Source organism: Oncorhynchus kisutch, linkage group LG15, assembly GCF_002021735.2.
Source record: "Oncorhynchus kisutch isolate 150728-3 linkage group LG15, Okis_V2, whole genome shotgun sequence".
In the NCBI taxonomy this organism is placed as follows: Eukaryota; Metazoa; Chordata; class Actinopteri; order Salmoniformes; family Salmonidae; genus Oncorhynchus; species Oncorhynchus kisutch.
Genome location: NC_034188.2, coordinates 78,023,429 through 78,042,836, shown reverse-complemented (window position 1 = coordinate 78,042,836; position 19,408 = coordinate 78,023,429). Strand labels below are relative to the sequence as shown.

The 19,408-nt window shown below is 44.8% G+C and overlaps 1 protein-coding gene across 3 annotated transcripts in view; it reads right to left on the bottom strand.

The window, feature by feature from the left end:
- The window catches only part of robo1 (roundabout, axon guidance receptor, homolog 1 (Drosophila)), a 384,177-nt gene that overhangs the window by 73,964 nt on the left and 290,805 nt on the right, over positions 1 to 19,408 (bottom strand). For all 3 annotated transcript variants that reach the window (XM_031791145.1, XM_031791146.1, XM_031791147.1), the window contains 7 exons: positions 16,364 to 16,569; positions 14,611 to 14,692; positions 14,016 to 14,181; positions 12,893 to 13,059; positions 11,876 to 11,997; positions 5,557 to 5,788; positions 3,999 to 4,120 (listed from right to left, as the gene is read on the bottom strand). In XM_031791145.1, the coding sequence (XP_031647005.1) occupies positions 3,999 to 4,120; positions 5,557 to 5,788; positions 11,876 to 11,997; positions 12,893 to 13,059; positions 14,016 to 14,181; positions 14,611 to 14,692; positions 16,364 to 16,569 (1,097 nt within the window). The remainder of the gene's footprint in view (positions 1 to 3,998; positions 4,121 to 5,556; positions 5,789 to 11,875; positions 11,998 to 12,892; positions 13,060 to 14,015; positions 14,182 to 14,610; positions 14,693 to 16,363; positions 16,570 to 19,408) is intronic.

Below are 19,408 nucleotides of genomic sequence, written 5' to 3'. Positions count from 1 at the left end.
CAGTCTGTCTACAAACAGGCTCTCAAAGTGCTTGATAGGAAGCCCAATAGCCATCATCATTGTCACATCCTTAGAAAGCATGAGCTCTTGAGTTGGGAAAATCTTGTGCAATACACCGACGCATGTCTTGTATTCAAGATCCTCAATGGCCTGGCTCCCCCTCCACTCAATATTTTTGTTAAACAGAAAACCCAGTCATATGGCAGCAGATCCACAAGGTCTGCCATGAGAGGTGACTGTATAGTTCCCCTAAGGAAAAGCACCTTTAGTAAATCTGCATTCTCTGTGAGAGCTTCCCATGTCTGGAATACACTGCCATCAGACACACATAACTGCACCACATATCACACTTTCACAAAATGCTTGAAGACATGGCTAAAGGTCAATCAGATTTGTGAACATGGTCCCTAGCTGTGTGTTGCCACTCCATGTTGTCTGTTGTCTGTAGCTTGTGAGGTGTGGAAACACTTTGTTGCTTTTATGAATTTTGTCTTGCTGCTTTTTGTTTTATGCTGCTCTGTCTGTATGCTACGTCTTGCTTGTCCTATGTTGCTCTGTCTGTATGCTGTGTCTTGCTTGTCCTATGTTGCTATGTCTTGCTTGTTCTATGTTGCTATTGTCTATATTGTAATTGTTTTTAATAACCTGCCCAGGGACTGCAGTTGAAAATTAGCCGGTTGGCTAAAACCGGCACTTTTACTGAAATGTTGATTAATGTGCACTGTCCCTGTAAAAATAAAAATAAACTCAAACTCAACCCCAGCATCTTGAACCTGGATAACCCCAGCATCTTGAACCTGGCTAACCCCAGCATCTTGAACCTGGCCAACCCCAGCATCTTGAACCTGGCTAACCCCAGCATCCTGAACCTGGCTAACCCCAGCATCTTGAACCTGGATAACCCCAGCATCCTGAACCTGGATAACCCCAGCATCTTGAACCTGGCTAACCCCAGCATCCTGAACCTGGCTAACCCCAGCATCCTGAACCTGGCTAACCCCAGCATCGTGAACCTGGATAACCCCAGCATCTTGAACCTGGCTAACCCCAGCATCTTGAACCTGGATAACCCCAGCATCCTGAACCTGGCTAACCCCAGCATCCTGAACCTGGATAACCCCAGCATCTTGAACCTGGATAACCCCAGCATCCTGAACCTGGCTAACCCCAGCATCCTGAACCTGGATAACCCCAGCATCTTGAACCTGGATAACCCCAGCATCCTGAACCTGGCTAACCCCAGCATCTTGAACCTGGCTAACCCCAGCATCCTGAACCTGGCTAACCCCAGCATCTTGAACCTGGATAACCCCAGCATCTTGAACCTGGCTAACCCCAGCATCTTGAACCTGGATAACCCCAGCATCTTGAACCTGGATAACCCCAGCATCTTGAACCTGGATAACCCCAGCATCCCGAACCTGGCTACCCCCAGTATCCTGAACCTGGCTAACCCCAGCATCTTGAAACTGGATAACCCCAGCATCTTGAACCTGGCCAACCCCAGCATCTTGAACCTGGATAACCCCAGCATCCTGAACCTGGCTAACCCCAGCATCTTGAACCTGGCTAACCCCAGCATCCTGAACCTGGATAACCCCAGCATCTTGAACCTGGCTAACCCCAGCATCCTGAACCTGGCTAACCCCAGCATCCTGAACCTGGCTAACCCCAGCATCTTGAACCTGGATAACCCCAGCATCTTGAACCTGGCTAACCCCAGCATCTTGAACCTGGATAACCCCAGCATCCTGAACCTGGCTAACCCCAGCATCCTGAACCTGGATAACCCCAGCATCTTGAACCTGGATAACCCCAGCATCCTGAACCTGGCTAACCCCAGCATCCTGAACCTGGATAACCCCAGCATCTTGAACCTGGATAACCCCAGCATCCTGAACCTGGCTAACCCCAGCATCCTGAACCTGGATAACCCCAGCATCCTGAACCTGGATAACCCCAGCATCCTGAACCTGGATAACCCCAGCATCTTGAACCTGGATAACCCCAGCATCCTGAATCTGGATAACCCCAGCATCCTGAACCTGGATAACCCCAGCATCCTGAACCTGGCCGCCTCTGCTTTCTCTACCCCCACCACCGTATGTTAACATCCCTCACACACAGACGTGTGTGTGTGTGTGTGTGTTTGGAGGTAGGGGGTAGTGTTAGAAAGCCCCAGAAGCCTGAGGGGCTGCTTTAGGAGTCGTGGTGGGAAGAAGCGCCACTAGGGACCATATGCAGTAATGACCAAGGAACGCTCCCCGCACCGGATTTAACAACCATGAAATTACTATAAACCCTATCGGCAGAAAACATTTACCTGGAAAATTAACAGTGGCTTAACTTTTAAAATGACTTTGCTGTGTCTCCCCTCCAACACTAACCTACAATCCGTGTGACAAAAAAGAATTTTCCAATTAAAATGTCAGTACTCACACTGCATGTTATATGAGGAGTGTGCTGGCCACAGCGAGGGGGTTACACAAAGAGAATACTTATGAGTGAACACAGAGAGGGGGGAGTGGAGCAGAGGGAGGAGAGAGGAATGCTATGGCTCAACTACAAAATTAGGCTGACCTGTACCAAAAAAAGATGGAGTGGAGTAGCCCTTTCCTGAAGTCAATGACCAAAAGCTCCCCCTTTGGCCTCATGGGTGGAACGTTATTAATATAATTTCATTTTTATTTTTTAACAACGAAAATCTGGTGTTTTCTATGTCAAACAGTTTTGTTATCTTTCAGTCTGATATGATGTATATAAAGTGAAATATTGGGATCCAAATTGAATACATTTCAACTCTATATCTGACATGGTACAGGTGTCTTATTTTTTTAAGCCCATAACCATACTGTATTTCTGAGGTGTATTTTGTTTCAAAGTAGATTTGTTTAAGACTACCAAGAATCACTCTGTGGGACCCTGATTTAGCCCACTGTCATAAAAGATGAAACGGTTTAACAAGAGAAACCTTCCCAAAAATATCTCACAAGCTTCGCTCTATTTTCCCTGCTATAATCTCACTCTCCCGTGGTCTTCACCTTGATTGGATTCTCTGTCTGTCTTTCCCATTCATAACCCTCTTTCCAGCAGAGCAGAGTCAAAGAAATCCCTTCCAAATGATTTACGAGGCTCATAAGAGTAGCTTGTGGGCCAATGGCCAAGCGCCAATAGATGTTCAGAAAATATATCGTTATCTAGATGTTTAGCCTGCAGACCTCTCATCATTAGATTTATTAATCAGCAGGATGAATATACAATGTGTTGCTACAATGTATGGCTATAGTGCATGCCTATAAGGTATGCCTGTAATGTATGCCTATAATGTATGCATACAACGTATGGCTATAATGTATGCCTATAATGTATGACTATAATGTATGGATACAGTGTATGTTTATAATGTAATGAATGGGTATAATATATGGTTATATGAATGGATACAATATATGAGTCTAATGTATGGCTGTAATATATAGCTAAAATGTATGGCTGCTAAAATGTTTGTCTGCTATAATATGTGGCTATAATGTATGACTACAATGTATGGATATAATGTATGACTATAACGTATGGATATAATGAATGGCTGTATAGATAATACATCAGTTATTCTAGACCTTCAGTAGACTGCACTAAGGAACAGAGAGCCTCCCAGGACAACTCAGAAAGTGTGTACATCTATCTAGTCCACCAGATGGCACTGTTTCACAACCATTTCTACCCGCCACCACACAGTAACATCCTACTGTCTCTTTCAGCTCTGAGATGACTAGGCACAGAGGAAGATGATAACCTCTAACCATGTATTACCTTACAGTCTGTCTCTCCTTTGTCTCGCTCTGTGTTACAAATAATGACATGTTGTTACAGTAGATATACCCTGCAGACCAGAGGCCAGGGGTTGCCTCCATAGTAGTACACTACCGTAGTACACTACCTTTGACCAAACTCAGAGTATATGTGGGTAATTTGGGGGTCCCTGCCAGTGTTCTCACCTTGTACTCCTGGACCACCCCGTTCTGCTCCTCCTCTGGAGGCGGTTGCCAGGAGACCATGATGGCGGTCCCATTGTCCCCGCTCTCTGTGACGGTAACCCCACGAGGGGCTGCACTGGGAGCTGGGGACAGACAGATAGACAGACACAACAACACATGTAAATGTAATACACCATCAACAGTAACACACACTGTCTGTCCCCAGCTGTCTGTCCCCACACACTGTTACAACAGTAACACACACTGTCTGTCCCCAGCTGTCTGTCCCCACACACTGTTACAACAGTAACACACACTGTCTGTCCCCAGCTGTCTGTCCCCACACACTGTTACAACAGTAACACACACTGTCTGTCCCCAGCTGTCTGTCCCCACACACTGTTACAAGAGTAACACACACTGTCTGTCCCCAGCTGTCTGTCCCCACACACTGTTACAACAGTAACACACACTGTCTGTCCCCAGCTGTCTGTCCCCACACACTGTTACAACAGTAACACACACTGTCTGTCCCCAGCTGTCTGTCCCCACACACTGTTACAACAGTAACACACACTGTCTGTCCCCAGCTGTCTGTCCCCACACACTGTTACAACAGTAACACACACTGTCTGTCCCCAGCTGTCTGTCCCCACACACTGTTACAACAGTAACACACACTGTCTGTCCCCAGCTGTCTGTCCCCACACACTGTTACAACAGTAACACACACTGTCTGCTCTCTCCTCACTTCTACTGCTCTCATACATGGATCCTATCCAGAAGAGAACAGAAGTAGAACAGTCACAGTTGGACTGTCTCTATTCACTAGGGGTCTGTACTAAAATGACTATTTTTCTTTGTTCAGAGAAAGTGTTTACAAATCTTTTTTTTTTAAATCACTGTTTATTCAAACAAAGAGAGAGAATTCTGATTGCAATGTTTACACCTGTGTGTTCTGTGATGATTCTACCCTGATGAGTTTAATTCAAGTTCATTTATTATGACAACATACAACATAACACTCTGGTTGACTGTAATGAAATCAGGCATTCCTGCTCACGGGAGTGAGGCCATCGTGTTTGAACTACGAAAACAATTAGCAACACAATTAGCAACAAAGCTTTGCTGAATACAACAAGGAAGAAGGAAAACACACACCCACACACATGTTGGCTAACAGTCTTTTTTTCAGTCAGCTCCTCTCTCATTCATTCCACATAACTTTTCACAACGCTTCTCTCTTTCATATGGCCTATATGAGCTCTGGGTTGCACCCAAACCCTGGAAGATTTTCACAACCACACAACCACATCCTTTTCAATAATTAACACAGCACCTAGGTGACAAATAGTATTTGGGTTCATCATCCTCTGGGTTTCACGGGACTTTTTCCAACACTACAACATCTGGCCTAACACACAGAAACACCACAGAACACACAATCATCCTTTACTCTCTACGCCCGCTGGGAACAGCTGCTGTTCTCACACACATACACAGTTACAAAAGTCACAGACAAACTCTGTGCGCGCACACACACACACACACACACACACACACAGACTTGTCCACCCACCTTCCTCCAGAGTCTTGGCTATCTTGACCTCACTGTCTGTTCCCTGGAACTCGTTGAAGAAGGGGCGAACTTTGAACTCGTAAGTGACTCCCTTCCTGAGCTGGGGCACCACAGTACTGTCCTCCCCTGGGGTTCTCACCTCAAACACAGCCCAGTCACTCCTCTGCTGGCCCTCTGGAGAGGCACGGTACATCACCTTATAACCCTGGATGTACTGAGACTGCTGCTCCACCTAGTGGCCAGGGGAGACAATAACACACATTCACACACACCGTCAACTTGACTCCATTTAGGCACTCAGAGTGACTCTACAGTGGAAAGTCTCTCAGCATCATTCTGGAACATTATCAATGGACAGTTCAGTTGTAGCTGTAGGCCAGTTTTACTAATGTGGCTATCTCTGGCTGGCTGGCTAGCGGGGTCCGGAGTGTTAACTCATCACATGGTCCATCCACTTATCCATCCATCTATCCATCCATCCCTCCGTCTGTGTGTGGGCCAGCAGAGCGGTTCCATTTGGAGCGGCAGCGATGTCTGGAAACCACAGCGCACCATGAGGTCATAGCCCAGAGGTTCCGAGAGTCTGGTCCTGGTTACAGGGGGCTAGAACAGGGCACCCAGAACAGCCCGGCCCGTCTCCTCCTGACTTACTGGGAACTCTAGTCTATGATACTGACTGACTCACACACACCAGGGGACAGGATATGCTGAGGGTACAGAGAGAGCCATGATGACAGAGATCATTTCGTATAATAGAGCATTGGTAAAGGTGGATCTTGATTTAGAGAGCCTCTGTGCTGTCAGTCACGGATCATCTATGCATGTGCCTCTACTGTATGTGTGAACTCTACAATACAACCTATTGGTGTGCACTAGAATGGTACTGTACAGCACTGTACTGTAGTGTATTGTACTACTGTACTGTAGTGTATTGTACTACTGTACTGTAGTGTATTGTACTACTGTACTGTAGTGTATTGTACTACTGTACTGTAGTGTATTGTACTACTGTACTGTAGTGTAGTGTATTGTACTACTGTACTGTACTGTAGTGTATTGTACTACTGTACTGTACTGTAGTGTATTGTACTACTGTACTGTAGTGTATTGTACTACTGTACTGTAGTGTATTGTACTACTGTACTGTAGTGTATTGTACTACTGTACTGTAGTGTGGTGTATTGTACTACTGTGCTGTACTGTAGTGTATTGTATTGTATTACTGTACTGTAGTGTATTGTACTACTGTACTGTACTGTAGTGTATTGTACTACTGTACTGTACTGTAGTGTATTGTACTACTGTACTGTACTGTAGTGTATTATACTACTGTACTGTAGTGTATTGTACTACTGTACTGTACTGTAGTGTATTGTATGACTGTACTGTAGTGTATTGTATTGTATTACTGTACTGTAGTGTATTGTACTACTGTACTGTAGTGTATTGTATTACTGTACTGTAGTGTATTGTATTACTGTACTGTACTGTATTGTATTGTATTACTGTACTGTAGTGTATTGTACTACTGTACTGTAGTGTATTGTATTGTATTGTATTACTGTACTGTAGTGTATTGTACTACTGTACTGTAGTGTAGTGTATTGTATTACTGTACTGTAGTGTAGTGTATTGTACTACTGTACTGTAGTGTAGTGTATTGTATTACTGTACTGTACTGTAGTGTATTGTACTACTGTACTGTAGTGTAGTGTATTGTATTACTGTACTGTAGTGTAGTGTATTGTACTACTGTACTGTAGTGTAGTGTATTGTATTACTGTACTGTACTGTAGTGTATTGTACTACTGTACTGTAGTGTAGTGTATTGTACTACTGTACTGTAGTGTAGTGTATTGTACTACTGTACTGTAGTGTAGTGTATTGTATTACTGTACTGTAGTGTAGTGTATTGTACTACTGTACTGTAGTGTAGTGTATTGTATTACTGTACTGTACTGTAGTGTATTGTACTACTGTACTGTAGTGTAGTGTATTGTATTACTGTACTGTAGTGTAGTGTATTGTACTACTGTACTGTAGTGTAGTGTATTGTATTACTGTACTGTAGTGTAGTGTATTGTACTACTGTACTGTAGTGTAGTGTATTGTATTACTGTACTGTACTGTAGTGTATTGTACTACTGTACTGTAGTGTATTGTATTACTGTACTGTAGTGTAGTGTATTGTACTACTGTACTGTAGTGTAGTGTATTGTATTACTGTACTGTACTGTAGTGTATTGTACTACTGTACTGTAGTGTAGTGTATTGTATTACTGTACTGTACTGTAGTGTATTGTACTACTGTACTGTAGTGTATTGTATTACTGTACTGTAGTGTAGTGTATTGTACTACTGTACTGTAGTGTAGTGTATTGTATTACTGTACTGTACTGTAGTGTATTGTACTACTGTACTGTAGTGTAGTGTATTGTATTACTGTACTGTACTGTAGTGTATTGTACTACTGTACTGTAGTGTAGTGTATTGTATTACTGTACTGTACTGTAGTGTATTGTATTACTGTACTGTAGTGTAGTGTATTGTACTACTGTACTGTAGTGTAGTGTATTGTATTACTGTACTGTACTGTAGTGTATTGTATTACTGTACTGTACTGTAGTGTATTGTACTACTGTACTGTACTATCCAGCAAGGTCTCTGGGAAAGGTAGGCAGCACTTTGTTAATCCTCCACTAAAAAAATGATGCCGGCTCAAGTGGTCTCATTAGGCTCAGAACTGTGCAACGGAAATATCACATTTACATACGTTTTCAGACCCTTTATTCAGTTGAAGCACCCTTGGCAGCGATGACAGACTCAAGTCTTGTTGGGTATGATGCTGGATGTGGAGCGTCCAGAGGTCTCTCCAGAGTTGTTCGATCGGGTGCAAGTCCAGGCTCTGGCTGGGCCACTCAATGACATTCAAAGACTTGTCCCAAAGCCACTCCTGTGCTGTCTTGGCTGTGTGCTTAGAGTCGTTGTCCTGTTGGAGGGTGAACCTTCACCCCAGTCTGAGGTCCTGAACGCTCTGGAGCAGGTGTTCATCAAGGATCCCTCTGTTCTTTGCTCCGTCTTTGCTCCGTCTCCCAGTCCCTGCCGCTGAAAAACATCCCCACAGCAGGTTTCCTCTAGACATGACGCTTGGAATTCAGGCAAAAAAGTTCAATCTTGGTTTCATCAGGGCAGGAAATCTTGTTTCTCATGGTCTGAGAGTCTTTAGGTGCCTTTTGGCAAACTCCAAGCTGGCTGTCATATGCCTTTCACTGAGGAGTGGCTTCCATCTGGCCACTCTACCATAAAGGCCTGATTGGTGGATGCTGCAGAGATGGTTGTCCTTCTGGAAGGTTCTTCATCTCCAAAGAGGAACTCTGGAGCTCTGTCAGAGTGACCATAGGGTTCTTGGCCACCTAGGCCCCTGCCCCGATTGCTCCGTTTGGCCAGGCGGCCAGCTCTAGGAAGAGTCTTAGTGGATCCAAACGTTTCCATTTAAGAATGAAGGAAGCCACTGTGTTCTTGGGGACATTCAATGCTGCAAATATTATTTGGTACCCTTCCCCAGTTCTGTGCTTCGACACAATTTACGGACAATTCCTTCGACCTCGTGGCTTGTATTTTTCTCTGACATGCACTGTTAATTGTGGGACCTTATGTAGACAGGTGTGTGCCTTTCCAAAGAATTTCCAAACATTTGAATTTACCACAGGTGGACTCCAATGAAGTTGTAGAAACATCTCAAGGATGATCAATGGAAACACGATGCACCTGAGCTCAATTTCGAGTGTCATAGCAAAGGGTCTGAATACTTATGTAAATAAGGTATTTATTTTTTACATTTTCAATAAAAAACTGTTTTTTCTTCGTCATTATGTGGTATTGGGTGTATATTGATGAGGAACAGTATATATTTATTACATTTTATAATAAGGCTGTGGAAAATAAAATGTCATGGGGTCTGAATACTTTCCGAAGGCACTGTATAAGAAGCCAGTTTTATAGAATACAGTATGTCTTATGCAACTAGTGAGGAGGTGTACAGTTATACTTCTATTCAACATAACCTGGAATAGATCGACATGGGAGCCAGTGGAATCATGGTAGCCAAACAGTGTTTAATAAGATATCCACGATCTAACAACATAGAGGTCCTAATACCTCTGCATGCTGCCCTTTAATCTCTACCCCTCCTTTATAATCCTCTTTTCTCCTTCTCCTCCTCCCTCTCTCCTCCCACATCTGCAATCCATTTCAGCCTGAGAGCACTAGTTGGACACCTCTTCCTTTTCACTTGTTTTAACAGCAGTCAAGTGTTTTCAATCTGGGAAGGCACAGGCTGGCACGCTGCGCTGCTGGGCGGCTTATGGCAGTGGACTGTGTGTTGTAGAGTGTTGTGAGTGGGCCGCTGTGGGTTGGTTTAGCTCTGATTGAAGACAGGCAGAAAGACAGGCAGACAGACAGACAAGCAGAAAGACAGGTCTTACAGCAGCAGTGCTGGCCAACGTGACTGGCCCTGACCAGATGGATACTTAGAGAGTTTTGACAGGGTTCCAGTCTGTTCTCTGCTCTGTCCATCTCCGCAGTGCAGTGTCTGTCCTCTACAGGACGCTAGCACATTAGCACTGCTGAGTGGGCAAACAAATCGACCGTGAGCACAGAGTGCTCCAGACCTAGCTACTCTCTATGGTGACTTTGGAGAGAACAATAAAAATGATGCATTTAAGTTTTAAAATTAATGCTAAAACATACAAAATACACAATAGATATTAAAATAATACATAAACCATATAGACTACCGTTCAAAAGTTTGAGGTCAATTAGAAATGTCCTTGTTTTTGAAAGTAAAATACCTTGTCAGCAACCATCACTTCTGTGTTCCAAAGGCACATTGTGTTAGCTAATCCAAGTTTCTTATTTTAAAAAGCTAATTGATCATTAGAAAACCCTTTTGCAATTATGTTAGAACAGCTGAAAACTGTTGTCCTGATTAAAGAAGCAATAAAACTGGCCTTCTTTAGACTTGTTGAGTATCTGGAGCATCAGCACTTGTGGGTTCGATTACAGGCTCAAAATGGCCTGAAACAAAGACCTTTCTTCTGAAACTTGTCAGTCTGTTCTTGTTCTGAGAAATGAAGGCAAATCCATGCAAGAAATTGCCAAGAAACTGAAGATCTCGTATAACGCTGTGTACTACTCCCTTCACAGAACAGCGTAAACTGGCTCTAACCAGAATAGAAAGAGGAGTGGGAGGCCCCGGAGCACAACTGAGCAAGAGGACATGGTCATTAGAGTTTCTAGTTTGAGAAACAGATGCCTCACAAGTCCTCAACTGGCAAAACACCAGTCTCAACGTCAACAGTGAAGAGGTGACTCCGGGATGCTGGCCTTCTAGGCAGAGTTGCAAAGACAAAGCCATATCTTAGACTGACCAATAAAAAGAAAAGATTAAGATGGGCAAAAGAACACAGACACTGGACAGAGAACCCTGCCTAGAAGGCCAGCATCCTGGAGTCGCGCCTCTTCACTGTTGATGTTGAGACTGGTGTTTTGCGAGTACTATTTAATGAAGCTGCCAGTTGAGGACTTGTGAGGCGTCTGTTTCTCAAACTAGACACTCTAATGACCTTGTCCTCTTGCTCAGTTGTGCACCGGGGCCTCCCACTCCTCTTTCTATTCTGGTTAGGGCCAGTTTACACTGTTCTGTGAAGGGAGTAGTACAGTGTTATGTACAGTTTTTTGGCAATTTCTCGCATGGAAAGGCCTTCATTTCTCAGAACAAGAACAGACTGACAAGTTTCAGAAGAAAGTTGTTTGTTTCTGGCTAATTTTGAGCCTGTAACCGAACCTACAAATGCTGATGCTCCAGATACTCAACTAGTCTAAAGAAGGCCAGTTGTATTGCTTCTTTAATCAGAACAACAGTTTTCAGCTGTGCTAACATAATTGCAAAAGGGGTTTCTAATGATCAATTAGCCTTTTAAAATGATAAACGTGGATTAGCTAACACAACGTGCCATTGGAACACAGGAGTGATGGTTGCTGATAATGGGCCTCTGTACGCCTATGTAGATATTCCATAAACAATCTGCCGTTTCCAGCTACAATAGTCATTTACAACATTAACAATGTCTACACTGTAATTGATCAGAATCAATTTGATGTTATTTGAATTGACTTTTTTTTGTTGCTTTTCTTTCAAAAACAAGGACATTTCTAAGTGACCCCAATCTTTTGAGCGGTAATGTACATACATGACAAGAGACACTCATTGGGAATGTCATCCCTAAAGTCGTGTTTTGAAGCAGAGAAAAACACTCACTGTCCACTGCACTCTGACAGAGGAGGAGGAGAGGATGGTGGGGTTGTGAAGGTGGATGACCACCTCTCCTAACTCCCTCTGGATCTGACGGTGGTCCACTCCCTGACTGGTGGGGGGGATATCTGCACACACATACACACACAAACACACAATAAATTCCTGTCCAGTATGAACAGCAGAGGGTTCAGACTGGGACAGAGTTCAGACAGGGACAATGTCCATGCAGGGACAGGGACAAGGTCCATGCAGGGACAAGGTCCAGACAGGGACAGGGACAAGGTCCAGACAGGGACAGGGACAAGGTCCAGACAGGGACAGGGACAAGGTCCAGACAGGGACAGGGACAAGGTCCAGACAGGGACAAGGTCCAGACAGGGACAGGGACAAGGTCCAGACAGGGACAGGGACAAGGTCCAGACAGGGACAGGGACAAGGTCCAGACAGGGACAGGGACAAGGTCCAGACAGGGACAGGGACAAGGTCCAGACAGGGACAGGGACAAGGTCCATGCAGGGACAAGGTCCAGACAGGGACAAGGTCCAGACAGGGACAAGGACAAGGTCCAGACAGGGACAAGGACAAGGTCCAGACAGGGACAAGGACAAGGTCCAGACAGGGACAAGGTCCAGACAGGGACAAGGTCCAGACAGGGACAAGGACAAGGTCCAGACAGGGACAAGGTCCAGACAGGGACAAGGTCCAGACAGGGACAAGGTCCAGACAGGGACAAGGACAAGGTCCAGACAGGGACATGGTCCAGACAGGGACAGGGACAAGGTCCAGACAAAGACAAGGTCCAGACAGGGACAAGGTCCAGACAGGGACAAGGTCTAGACAGGGACAAGGTCTAGACAGGGACAAGGTCCAGACAGGGACAAGGTCCATGCAGGGACAAGGTCCATGCAGGGACAGGGACAAGGTCCAGACAGGGACAAGGTCCAGACAGGGACAAGGTCCAGACAGGGACCTACCGTAAAGCGGCCCATATCAAGTCATTAAGAGAGAGCAGAGACCCACCTTGTGTTTTGACGGTGTCAGTGATGGGGCTGGGGTCACTCAGGCCATAGGCGTTAGCAGCTCGGACCAGGAAGAGGTAGACAGCACTGGCCTTCAGGCCCTTCAGTACATACGACTCAGTCTTCACATGTTCTGCCAGGGTCTGCCAACTGCTGCCTGACGCATGACTAGGAGAGAAGACAGAACAGGATGTTACACATCAGGTTTAAAGTTCATACACACACTCAGACCATAGGCATATGATATGTGGTAGTAGAGAAGTGGCCTGGGGGAGCACATTTAATGTGTTGTGAAATCTGTTGTGAAATGTAATGTTTTTAAAATGGTATATAACTGCCTTAATGTTGCTGGACCCCAGGAAGAGTAGCTGCTGCCTTGACAGGAACTAATGGGGATCCATAATAAACCCCAGGAAGAGTAGCTGCTGCCTTGACAGGAACTAATGGGGATCCATAATAAACCCCAGGAAGAGTAGCTGCTGTCTTGACAGGAACTAATGGGGATCCATAATAAACCCCAGGAAAAGTAGCTGCTGTCTTGACAGGAACTAATGGGGATCCATAATAAACCCCAGGAAGAGTAGCTGCTGTCTTGACAGGAACTAATGGGGATCCATAATAAACCCCAGGAAGAGTAGCTGCTGTCTTGACAGGAACTAATGGGGATCCATAATAAACCCCAGGAAGAGTAGCTGCTGTCTTGACAGGAACTAATGGGGATCCATAATAAACCCCAGGAAGAGTAGCTGCTGTCTTGACAGGAACTAATGGGGATCCATAATAAACCCCAGGAAGAGTAGCTGCTGTCTTGACAGGAACTAATGGGGATCCATAATAAACCCCAGGAAGAGTAGCTGCTGTCTTGACAGGAACTAATGGGGATCCATAATAAACCCCAGGAAGAGTAGCTGCTGTCTTGACAGGAACTAATGGGGATCCATAATAAACCCCAGGAAGAGTAGCTGCTGTCTTGACAGGAACTAATGGGGATCCATAATAAACCCCAGGAAGAGTAGCTGCTGTCTTGACAGGAACTAATGGGGATCCATAATAAATACAAATACACTGTGACATCACTTTATTTATTTTGGTCACAAGTGACCTCCTATGTCCTCTGCTCTTACCTGAAGGCCTCTATGATGTAGGAAGTGGGCGTGGCTCCTGAGAAGTTGGGCTTCCAGGACAGAGTGACGGAGGTGCGGGTGACGTCAGTGACTTCAGGTTTGAAGGGGGCGCTGGGGATCAGGTTGGGGTCAGTGGGTCTGGCCGGTTGCACTGGAACACCAAACTCTGAAGATGAGGAGAGTATCATGAGACATTTTCTATAAAGCTAAATGAATACTTTATCAGTAACGCCAGACTATGGAATGCATACCAAGCACATTCACACACACACACAGACTCACACATAAGCACATTCACACACACACACAGACTCACACACACAGACTCACGCACACAGACTCACGCACACAGACTCACGCACACAGACTCACGCACACAGACTCACGCACACAGACTCACGCACACAGACTCACGCACACAGACTCACGCACACAGACTCACGCACACAGACTCACACACACAGACTCACGCACACTCCCTGGGCTGGTGGCAAGATTGTGACATTCCAACTAAAAAAGCAATTACAGACTGAATGTATTTAATTGATTATGGAGTGTAGCCACAGTGACAGTAGGCAGCAGCCCAGTGGCTTACCTTGAACATCCAGATAGGCCTTCCACGAGGCTTCGCCACTGGGAGTGGAGGCGATGCATGTGTACATGCCTGTGTCACCCAGCTATAAGACAGGGGACAGGAAGACAGGAGGACAGGAAATAGAGGGGAGAGGGACTAGATTAGTGATCGCTCTGGGTTCAAATGCAAATGACAAGGTACTGTCTGGACATCAGTGGAATTGGACTGAAATAGTGCTGCTTCCTCCCCAATATCTCTCTCTCTCTCTCTCTCTCTCTCTCTCTCTCTCTCTCTCTCTCTCTCTCTGTCTCTCTGTCTCTCTGTCTCTCTGTCTCTGTCTCTGTCTCTCATTGACACGCTGCTGTGGTCCCTAGCAGCCAGCCATCAGTGCCTGGTAATCTCACTATTATATTTCCTTCTAGAAAGTGGGAAAAGCAGCTGGGAAGGCCAAGTGGCAGGATTGTACCAGTCAAATTGAAAATATTTCCATAGGAACAAAGACTAATTGGAGACCTCCTCTCCCTCTCCCCTCCTCTCCTCCTCCTCATCACTCCTCTCACCCTCCCGTCAGGGAAAGGAGTGCTTTACAGAACAGATATGGTGACACTCTCTAGTGTGTGAGAGGGAGAGTGTGTGTCTCAGTGTGTTTGAGAGAGGGAGAGTGTTTGTGCCCTGTAGATCAGCCTCCAGGTTGGGTCCATCTAAGCTCAACCTGACAGGTAAGACAAGTCATCCAGCTCCTTAAAATGCATTAAAAAAGACATGGTGGGTTACCTCCAAACATAAACTAAATGTTCATTCATGTAAATTGCCTTACGTAAGGTTTGGGTTGGAAACACATCACACTGTTCTCACAGTGTTGTCCATTCACCACAGCCCTGTCACCACACACAACCTGCCTGCAGTCATCACAACACACACGCATACACACAGCAACAGTCTAACGCGAACTCTGACCCCTTGATGTCTCCATCTGGAGAAAGCATCGGTACCCCCCTGGTCTCTCCCTCAGTGTTCTGCTTCACACAGCTCCCAATCACACTCTGTTGAGTGACAGGACAATAGTGTGTGTGAATTCACTTCAAACCCCTGACAGCTGATTGACGGCTCACTGAGGAGAGGAGAGGCATGGCTGGACCCTAGGAGGGAACTGATCACATGCTTTATTTACTGATGGAGCAGCAGGAGTTATTCTGCCAGCCAGTCAGCCAGCCGCTCCTCCATATAGACGTTATTCAGGACAGCTTTAAAAGTGATTGGGGGAATGCGTTATTAATGTCTCGGCTAATGGAAGAGCTAATTGGGAATGTAAACATATGAAGGAGGTCAATTCGGAAGTTTTCAAACAGCCAAACTGTTCTACATTGAGAACAGAATTCCATTCAATGAAGTTCTTATTTCCATATATTAGGATAATGGGGCATATGGTTGGACAGCCAACTGCCTCAGTAAGATATTTCATGTGAGCTGGTACACTACAGTAGACCTACATGTTGCTCTGTACATCAGACAGTCCTGTAGTATAAAGGCTTCATACACAGTCCGCCTGCAGTTTGATGTATTTTCTCAGTACTAGTACTCTGAACCAGAGAGGTACATCAATACATTGTTTTATCTTTATGCTTTGAAAAGCTTGGAGAGAAGGTCTACCATTCCATGTGTTTATACTGTGTATTCAGTGAAGATGAGAGTTTCTTTGTGTGTGCGTGCGAGTGTGCATGTGAATGTGTGTGTGTATGCGTGTGTGTACATGTTTGAGTGTGTTGTGTGTTACCTTGGCGTAGCGGATCTGCAGTGCGCCCGTGTCCAGCTGTTTGACCCGGGAGTCGTGAGTGGACACCAACACACCATCCTTCCTCCACATGATGGTGGGGGTGGGCTTACCCGTTGCTAGGCAACTCAGAACCACCGTCCCGTCCACAGAGACTGTCTGATTGGTCGGACCCTGGCGGACAACTGGAGGTGGGCGATCAGACACAACTAGAGAGAAAGAGAGAGAGGGAGAGTTAGAGACTGTGTGGGAGAGAATATATATCATTTGAGTGGACGATGAGAGAACAATATTGAGTGGATTTGATGAGAATAATCAAATAAATGGAGAGAATATACAGTGGGATTGTAGAGAAACACATACAGTGCCTTGCGAAAGTATTCGGCCCCTTTGAACTTTGCGACCTTTTGCCACATTTCAGGCTTCAAACATAAAGATATAAAACTGTATTTTTTTGTGAAGAATCAACAACAAGTGGGACACAATCATGAAGTGGAACGACATTTATTGGATATTTCTAACTTTTTTAACAAATCAAAAACTGAAAAATTGGGCGTGCAAAATTATTCAGCCCCCTTAAGTTAATACTTTGTAGCGCTACCTTTTGCTGCGATTACAGCTGTAAGTCGCTTGGGGTATGTCTCTATCAGTTTTGCACATCGAGAGACTGACATTTTTTCCCATTCCTCCTTGCAAAACAGCTCGAGCTCAGTGAGGTTGGATGGAGAGCATTTGTGAACAGCAGTTTTCAGTTCTTTCCACAGATTCTCGATTGGATTTAGGTCTGGACTTTGACTTGGCCATTCTAACACCTGGATATGTTTATTTTTGTACCATTCCATTGTAGACTTTGCTTTATGTTTTGGATCATTGTCTTGTTGGAAGACAAATCTCCGTCCCATTCTCAGGTCTTTTGCAGACTCCATCAGGTTTTCTTCCAGAATGGTCCTGTATTTGGCTCCATCCATCTTCCCATCAATTTTAACCATCTTCCCTGTCCCTGCTGAAGAAAAGCAGGCCCAAACCATGATGCTGCCACCACCATGTTTGACAGTGGGGATGATGTGTTCAGGGTGATGAGCTGTGTTGCTTTTACGCCAAACATAGCGTTTTGCATTGTTGCCAAAAAGTTCAATTTTGGTTTCATCTGACCAGAGCACCTTCTTCCACATGTTTGGTGTGTCTCCCAGGTGGCTTGTGGCAAACTTTAAACGACACTTTTTATGGATATCTTTAAGAAATGGCTTTCTTCTTGCCACTCTTCCATAAAGGCCAGATTTGTGCAATATACGACTGATTGTTGTCCTATGGACAGAGTCTCCCACCTCAGCTGTAGATCTCTGCAGTTCATCCAGAGTGATCATGGGCCTCTTGGCTGCATCTTTTTGTATCCAAATCCGGCTTTAAACTTCTTCACAACAGTATCTCGGACCTGCCTGGTGTGTTCCTTGTTCTTCATGATGCTCTCTGCGCTTTTAACGGACCTCTGAGACTATCACAGTGCAGGTGCATTTATACGGAGACTTGATTACACACAGGTGGATTGTATTTATCATCATTAGTCTTTTAGGTCAACATTGGATCATTCAGAGATCCTCACTGAACTTCTGGAGAGAGTTTGCTGCACTGAAAGTAAAGGGGCTGAATAATTTTGCACGCCCAATTTTTCAGTTTTTGATTTGTTAAAAAAGTTTGAAATATCCAATAAATGTCGTTCCACTTCATGATTGTGTCCCACTTGTTGTTGATTCTTCACAAAAAAATACAGTTTTATATCTTTATGTTTGAAGCCTGAAATGTGGCAAAAGGTCGCAAAGTTCATGGGGGCCGAATACTTTCGCAAGGCACTGTAAATAACAGAGGAAGGTGAGAAAGTCGTAAACACAAGGTAGGTGGGTGGTAGACAGAGAGAGGGAGAAATTCAACAATAAACACAAGGTAGCTGTGTGGTAGACGGAGAGAGAGAGAAATTCAACAATAAACACAAGGTAGCTGTGTGGTAGACGGAGAGAGAGAGAAATTCAACAATAAACACAAGGTAGCTGTGTGGTAGACGGAGAGAGGGAGAAATTCAACAATAAACACAAGGTAGCTGTGTGGTAGACGGAGAGAGAGAGATATTCAACAATAAACACAAGGTAGCTGTGTGGTAGACGGAGAGAGAGAGAATTCAACAATAAACACAAGGTAGCTGTGTGGTAGACGGAGAGAGAGAGAAATTCAACAATAACACAAGGTAGCTGTGTGGTAGACGGAGAGAGAGAGAAATTCAACAATAAACACAAGGTAGCTGTGTGGTAGACGGAGAGAGAGAGAAATTCAACAATAAACACAAGGTAGCTGTGTGGTAGACGGAGAGAGGGAGAAATTCAACAATAAACACAAGGTAGCTGTGTGGTAGACGGAGAGAGAGAGATATTCAACAATAAACACAAGGTAGCTGTGTGGTAGACGGAGAGAGAGAGAAATTCAACAATAAACACAAGGTAGCTGTGTGGTAGACGGAGAGAGAGAGAAATTCAACAATAAACACAAGGTAGCTGTGTGGTAGACGGAGAGAGAGAGAAATTCAACAATAAACACAAGGTAGCTGTGTGGTAGACGGAGAGAGAGAGAAATTCAACAATAAACACAAGGTAGCTGTGTGGTAGACGGAGAGAGAGAGAAATTCAACAATAAACACAAGGTAGCTGTGTGGTAGACGGAGAGAGAGAGAAATTCAACAATAAACACAAGGTAGCTGTGTGGTAGACGGAGAGAGAGAGAAATTCAACAATAAACACAAGGTAGCTGTGTGGTAGACGGAGAGAGAGAGAAATTCAACAATAAACACAAGGTAGCTGGGTGGTAGACGGAGAGAGAGAGAAATTCAACAATAAACACAAGGTAGCTGTGTGGTAGATGGAGAGAGAGAGAAATTCAACAATAAACACAAGGTAGCTGTGTGGTAGATGGAGAGAGAGAGAAATTCAACAATAAACACAAGGTAGCTGTGTGGTAGACGGAGAGAGAGAGAAATTCAACAATAAACACAAGGTAGCTGTGTGG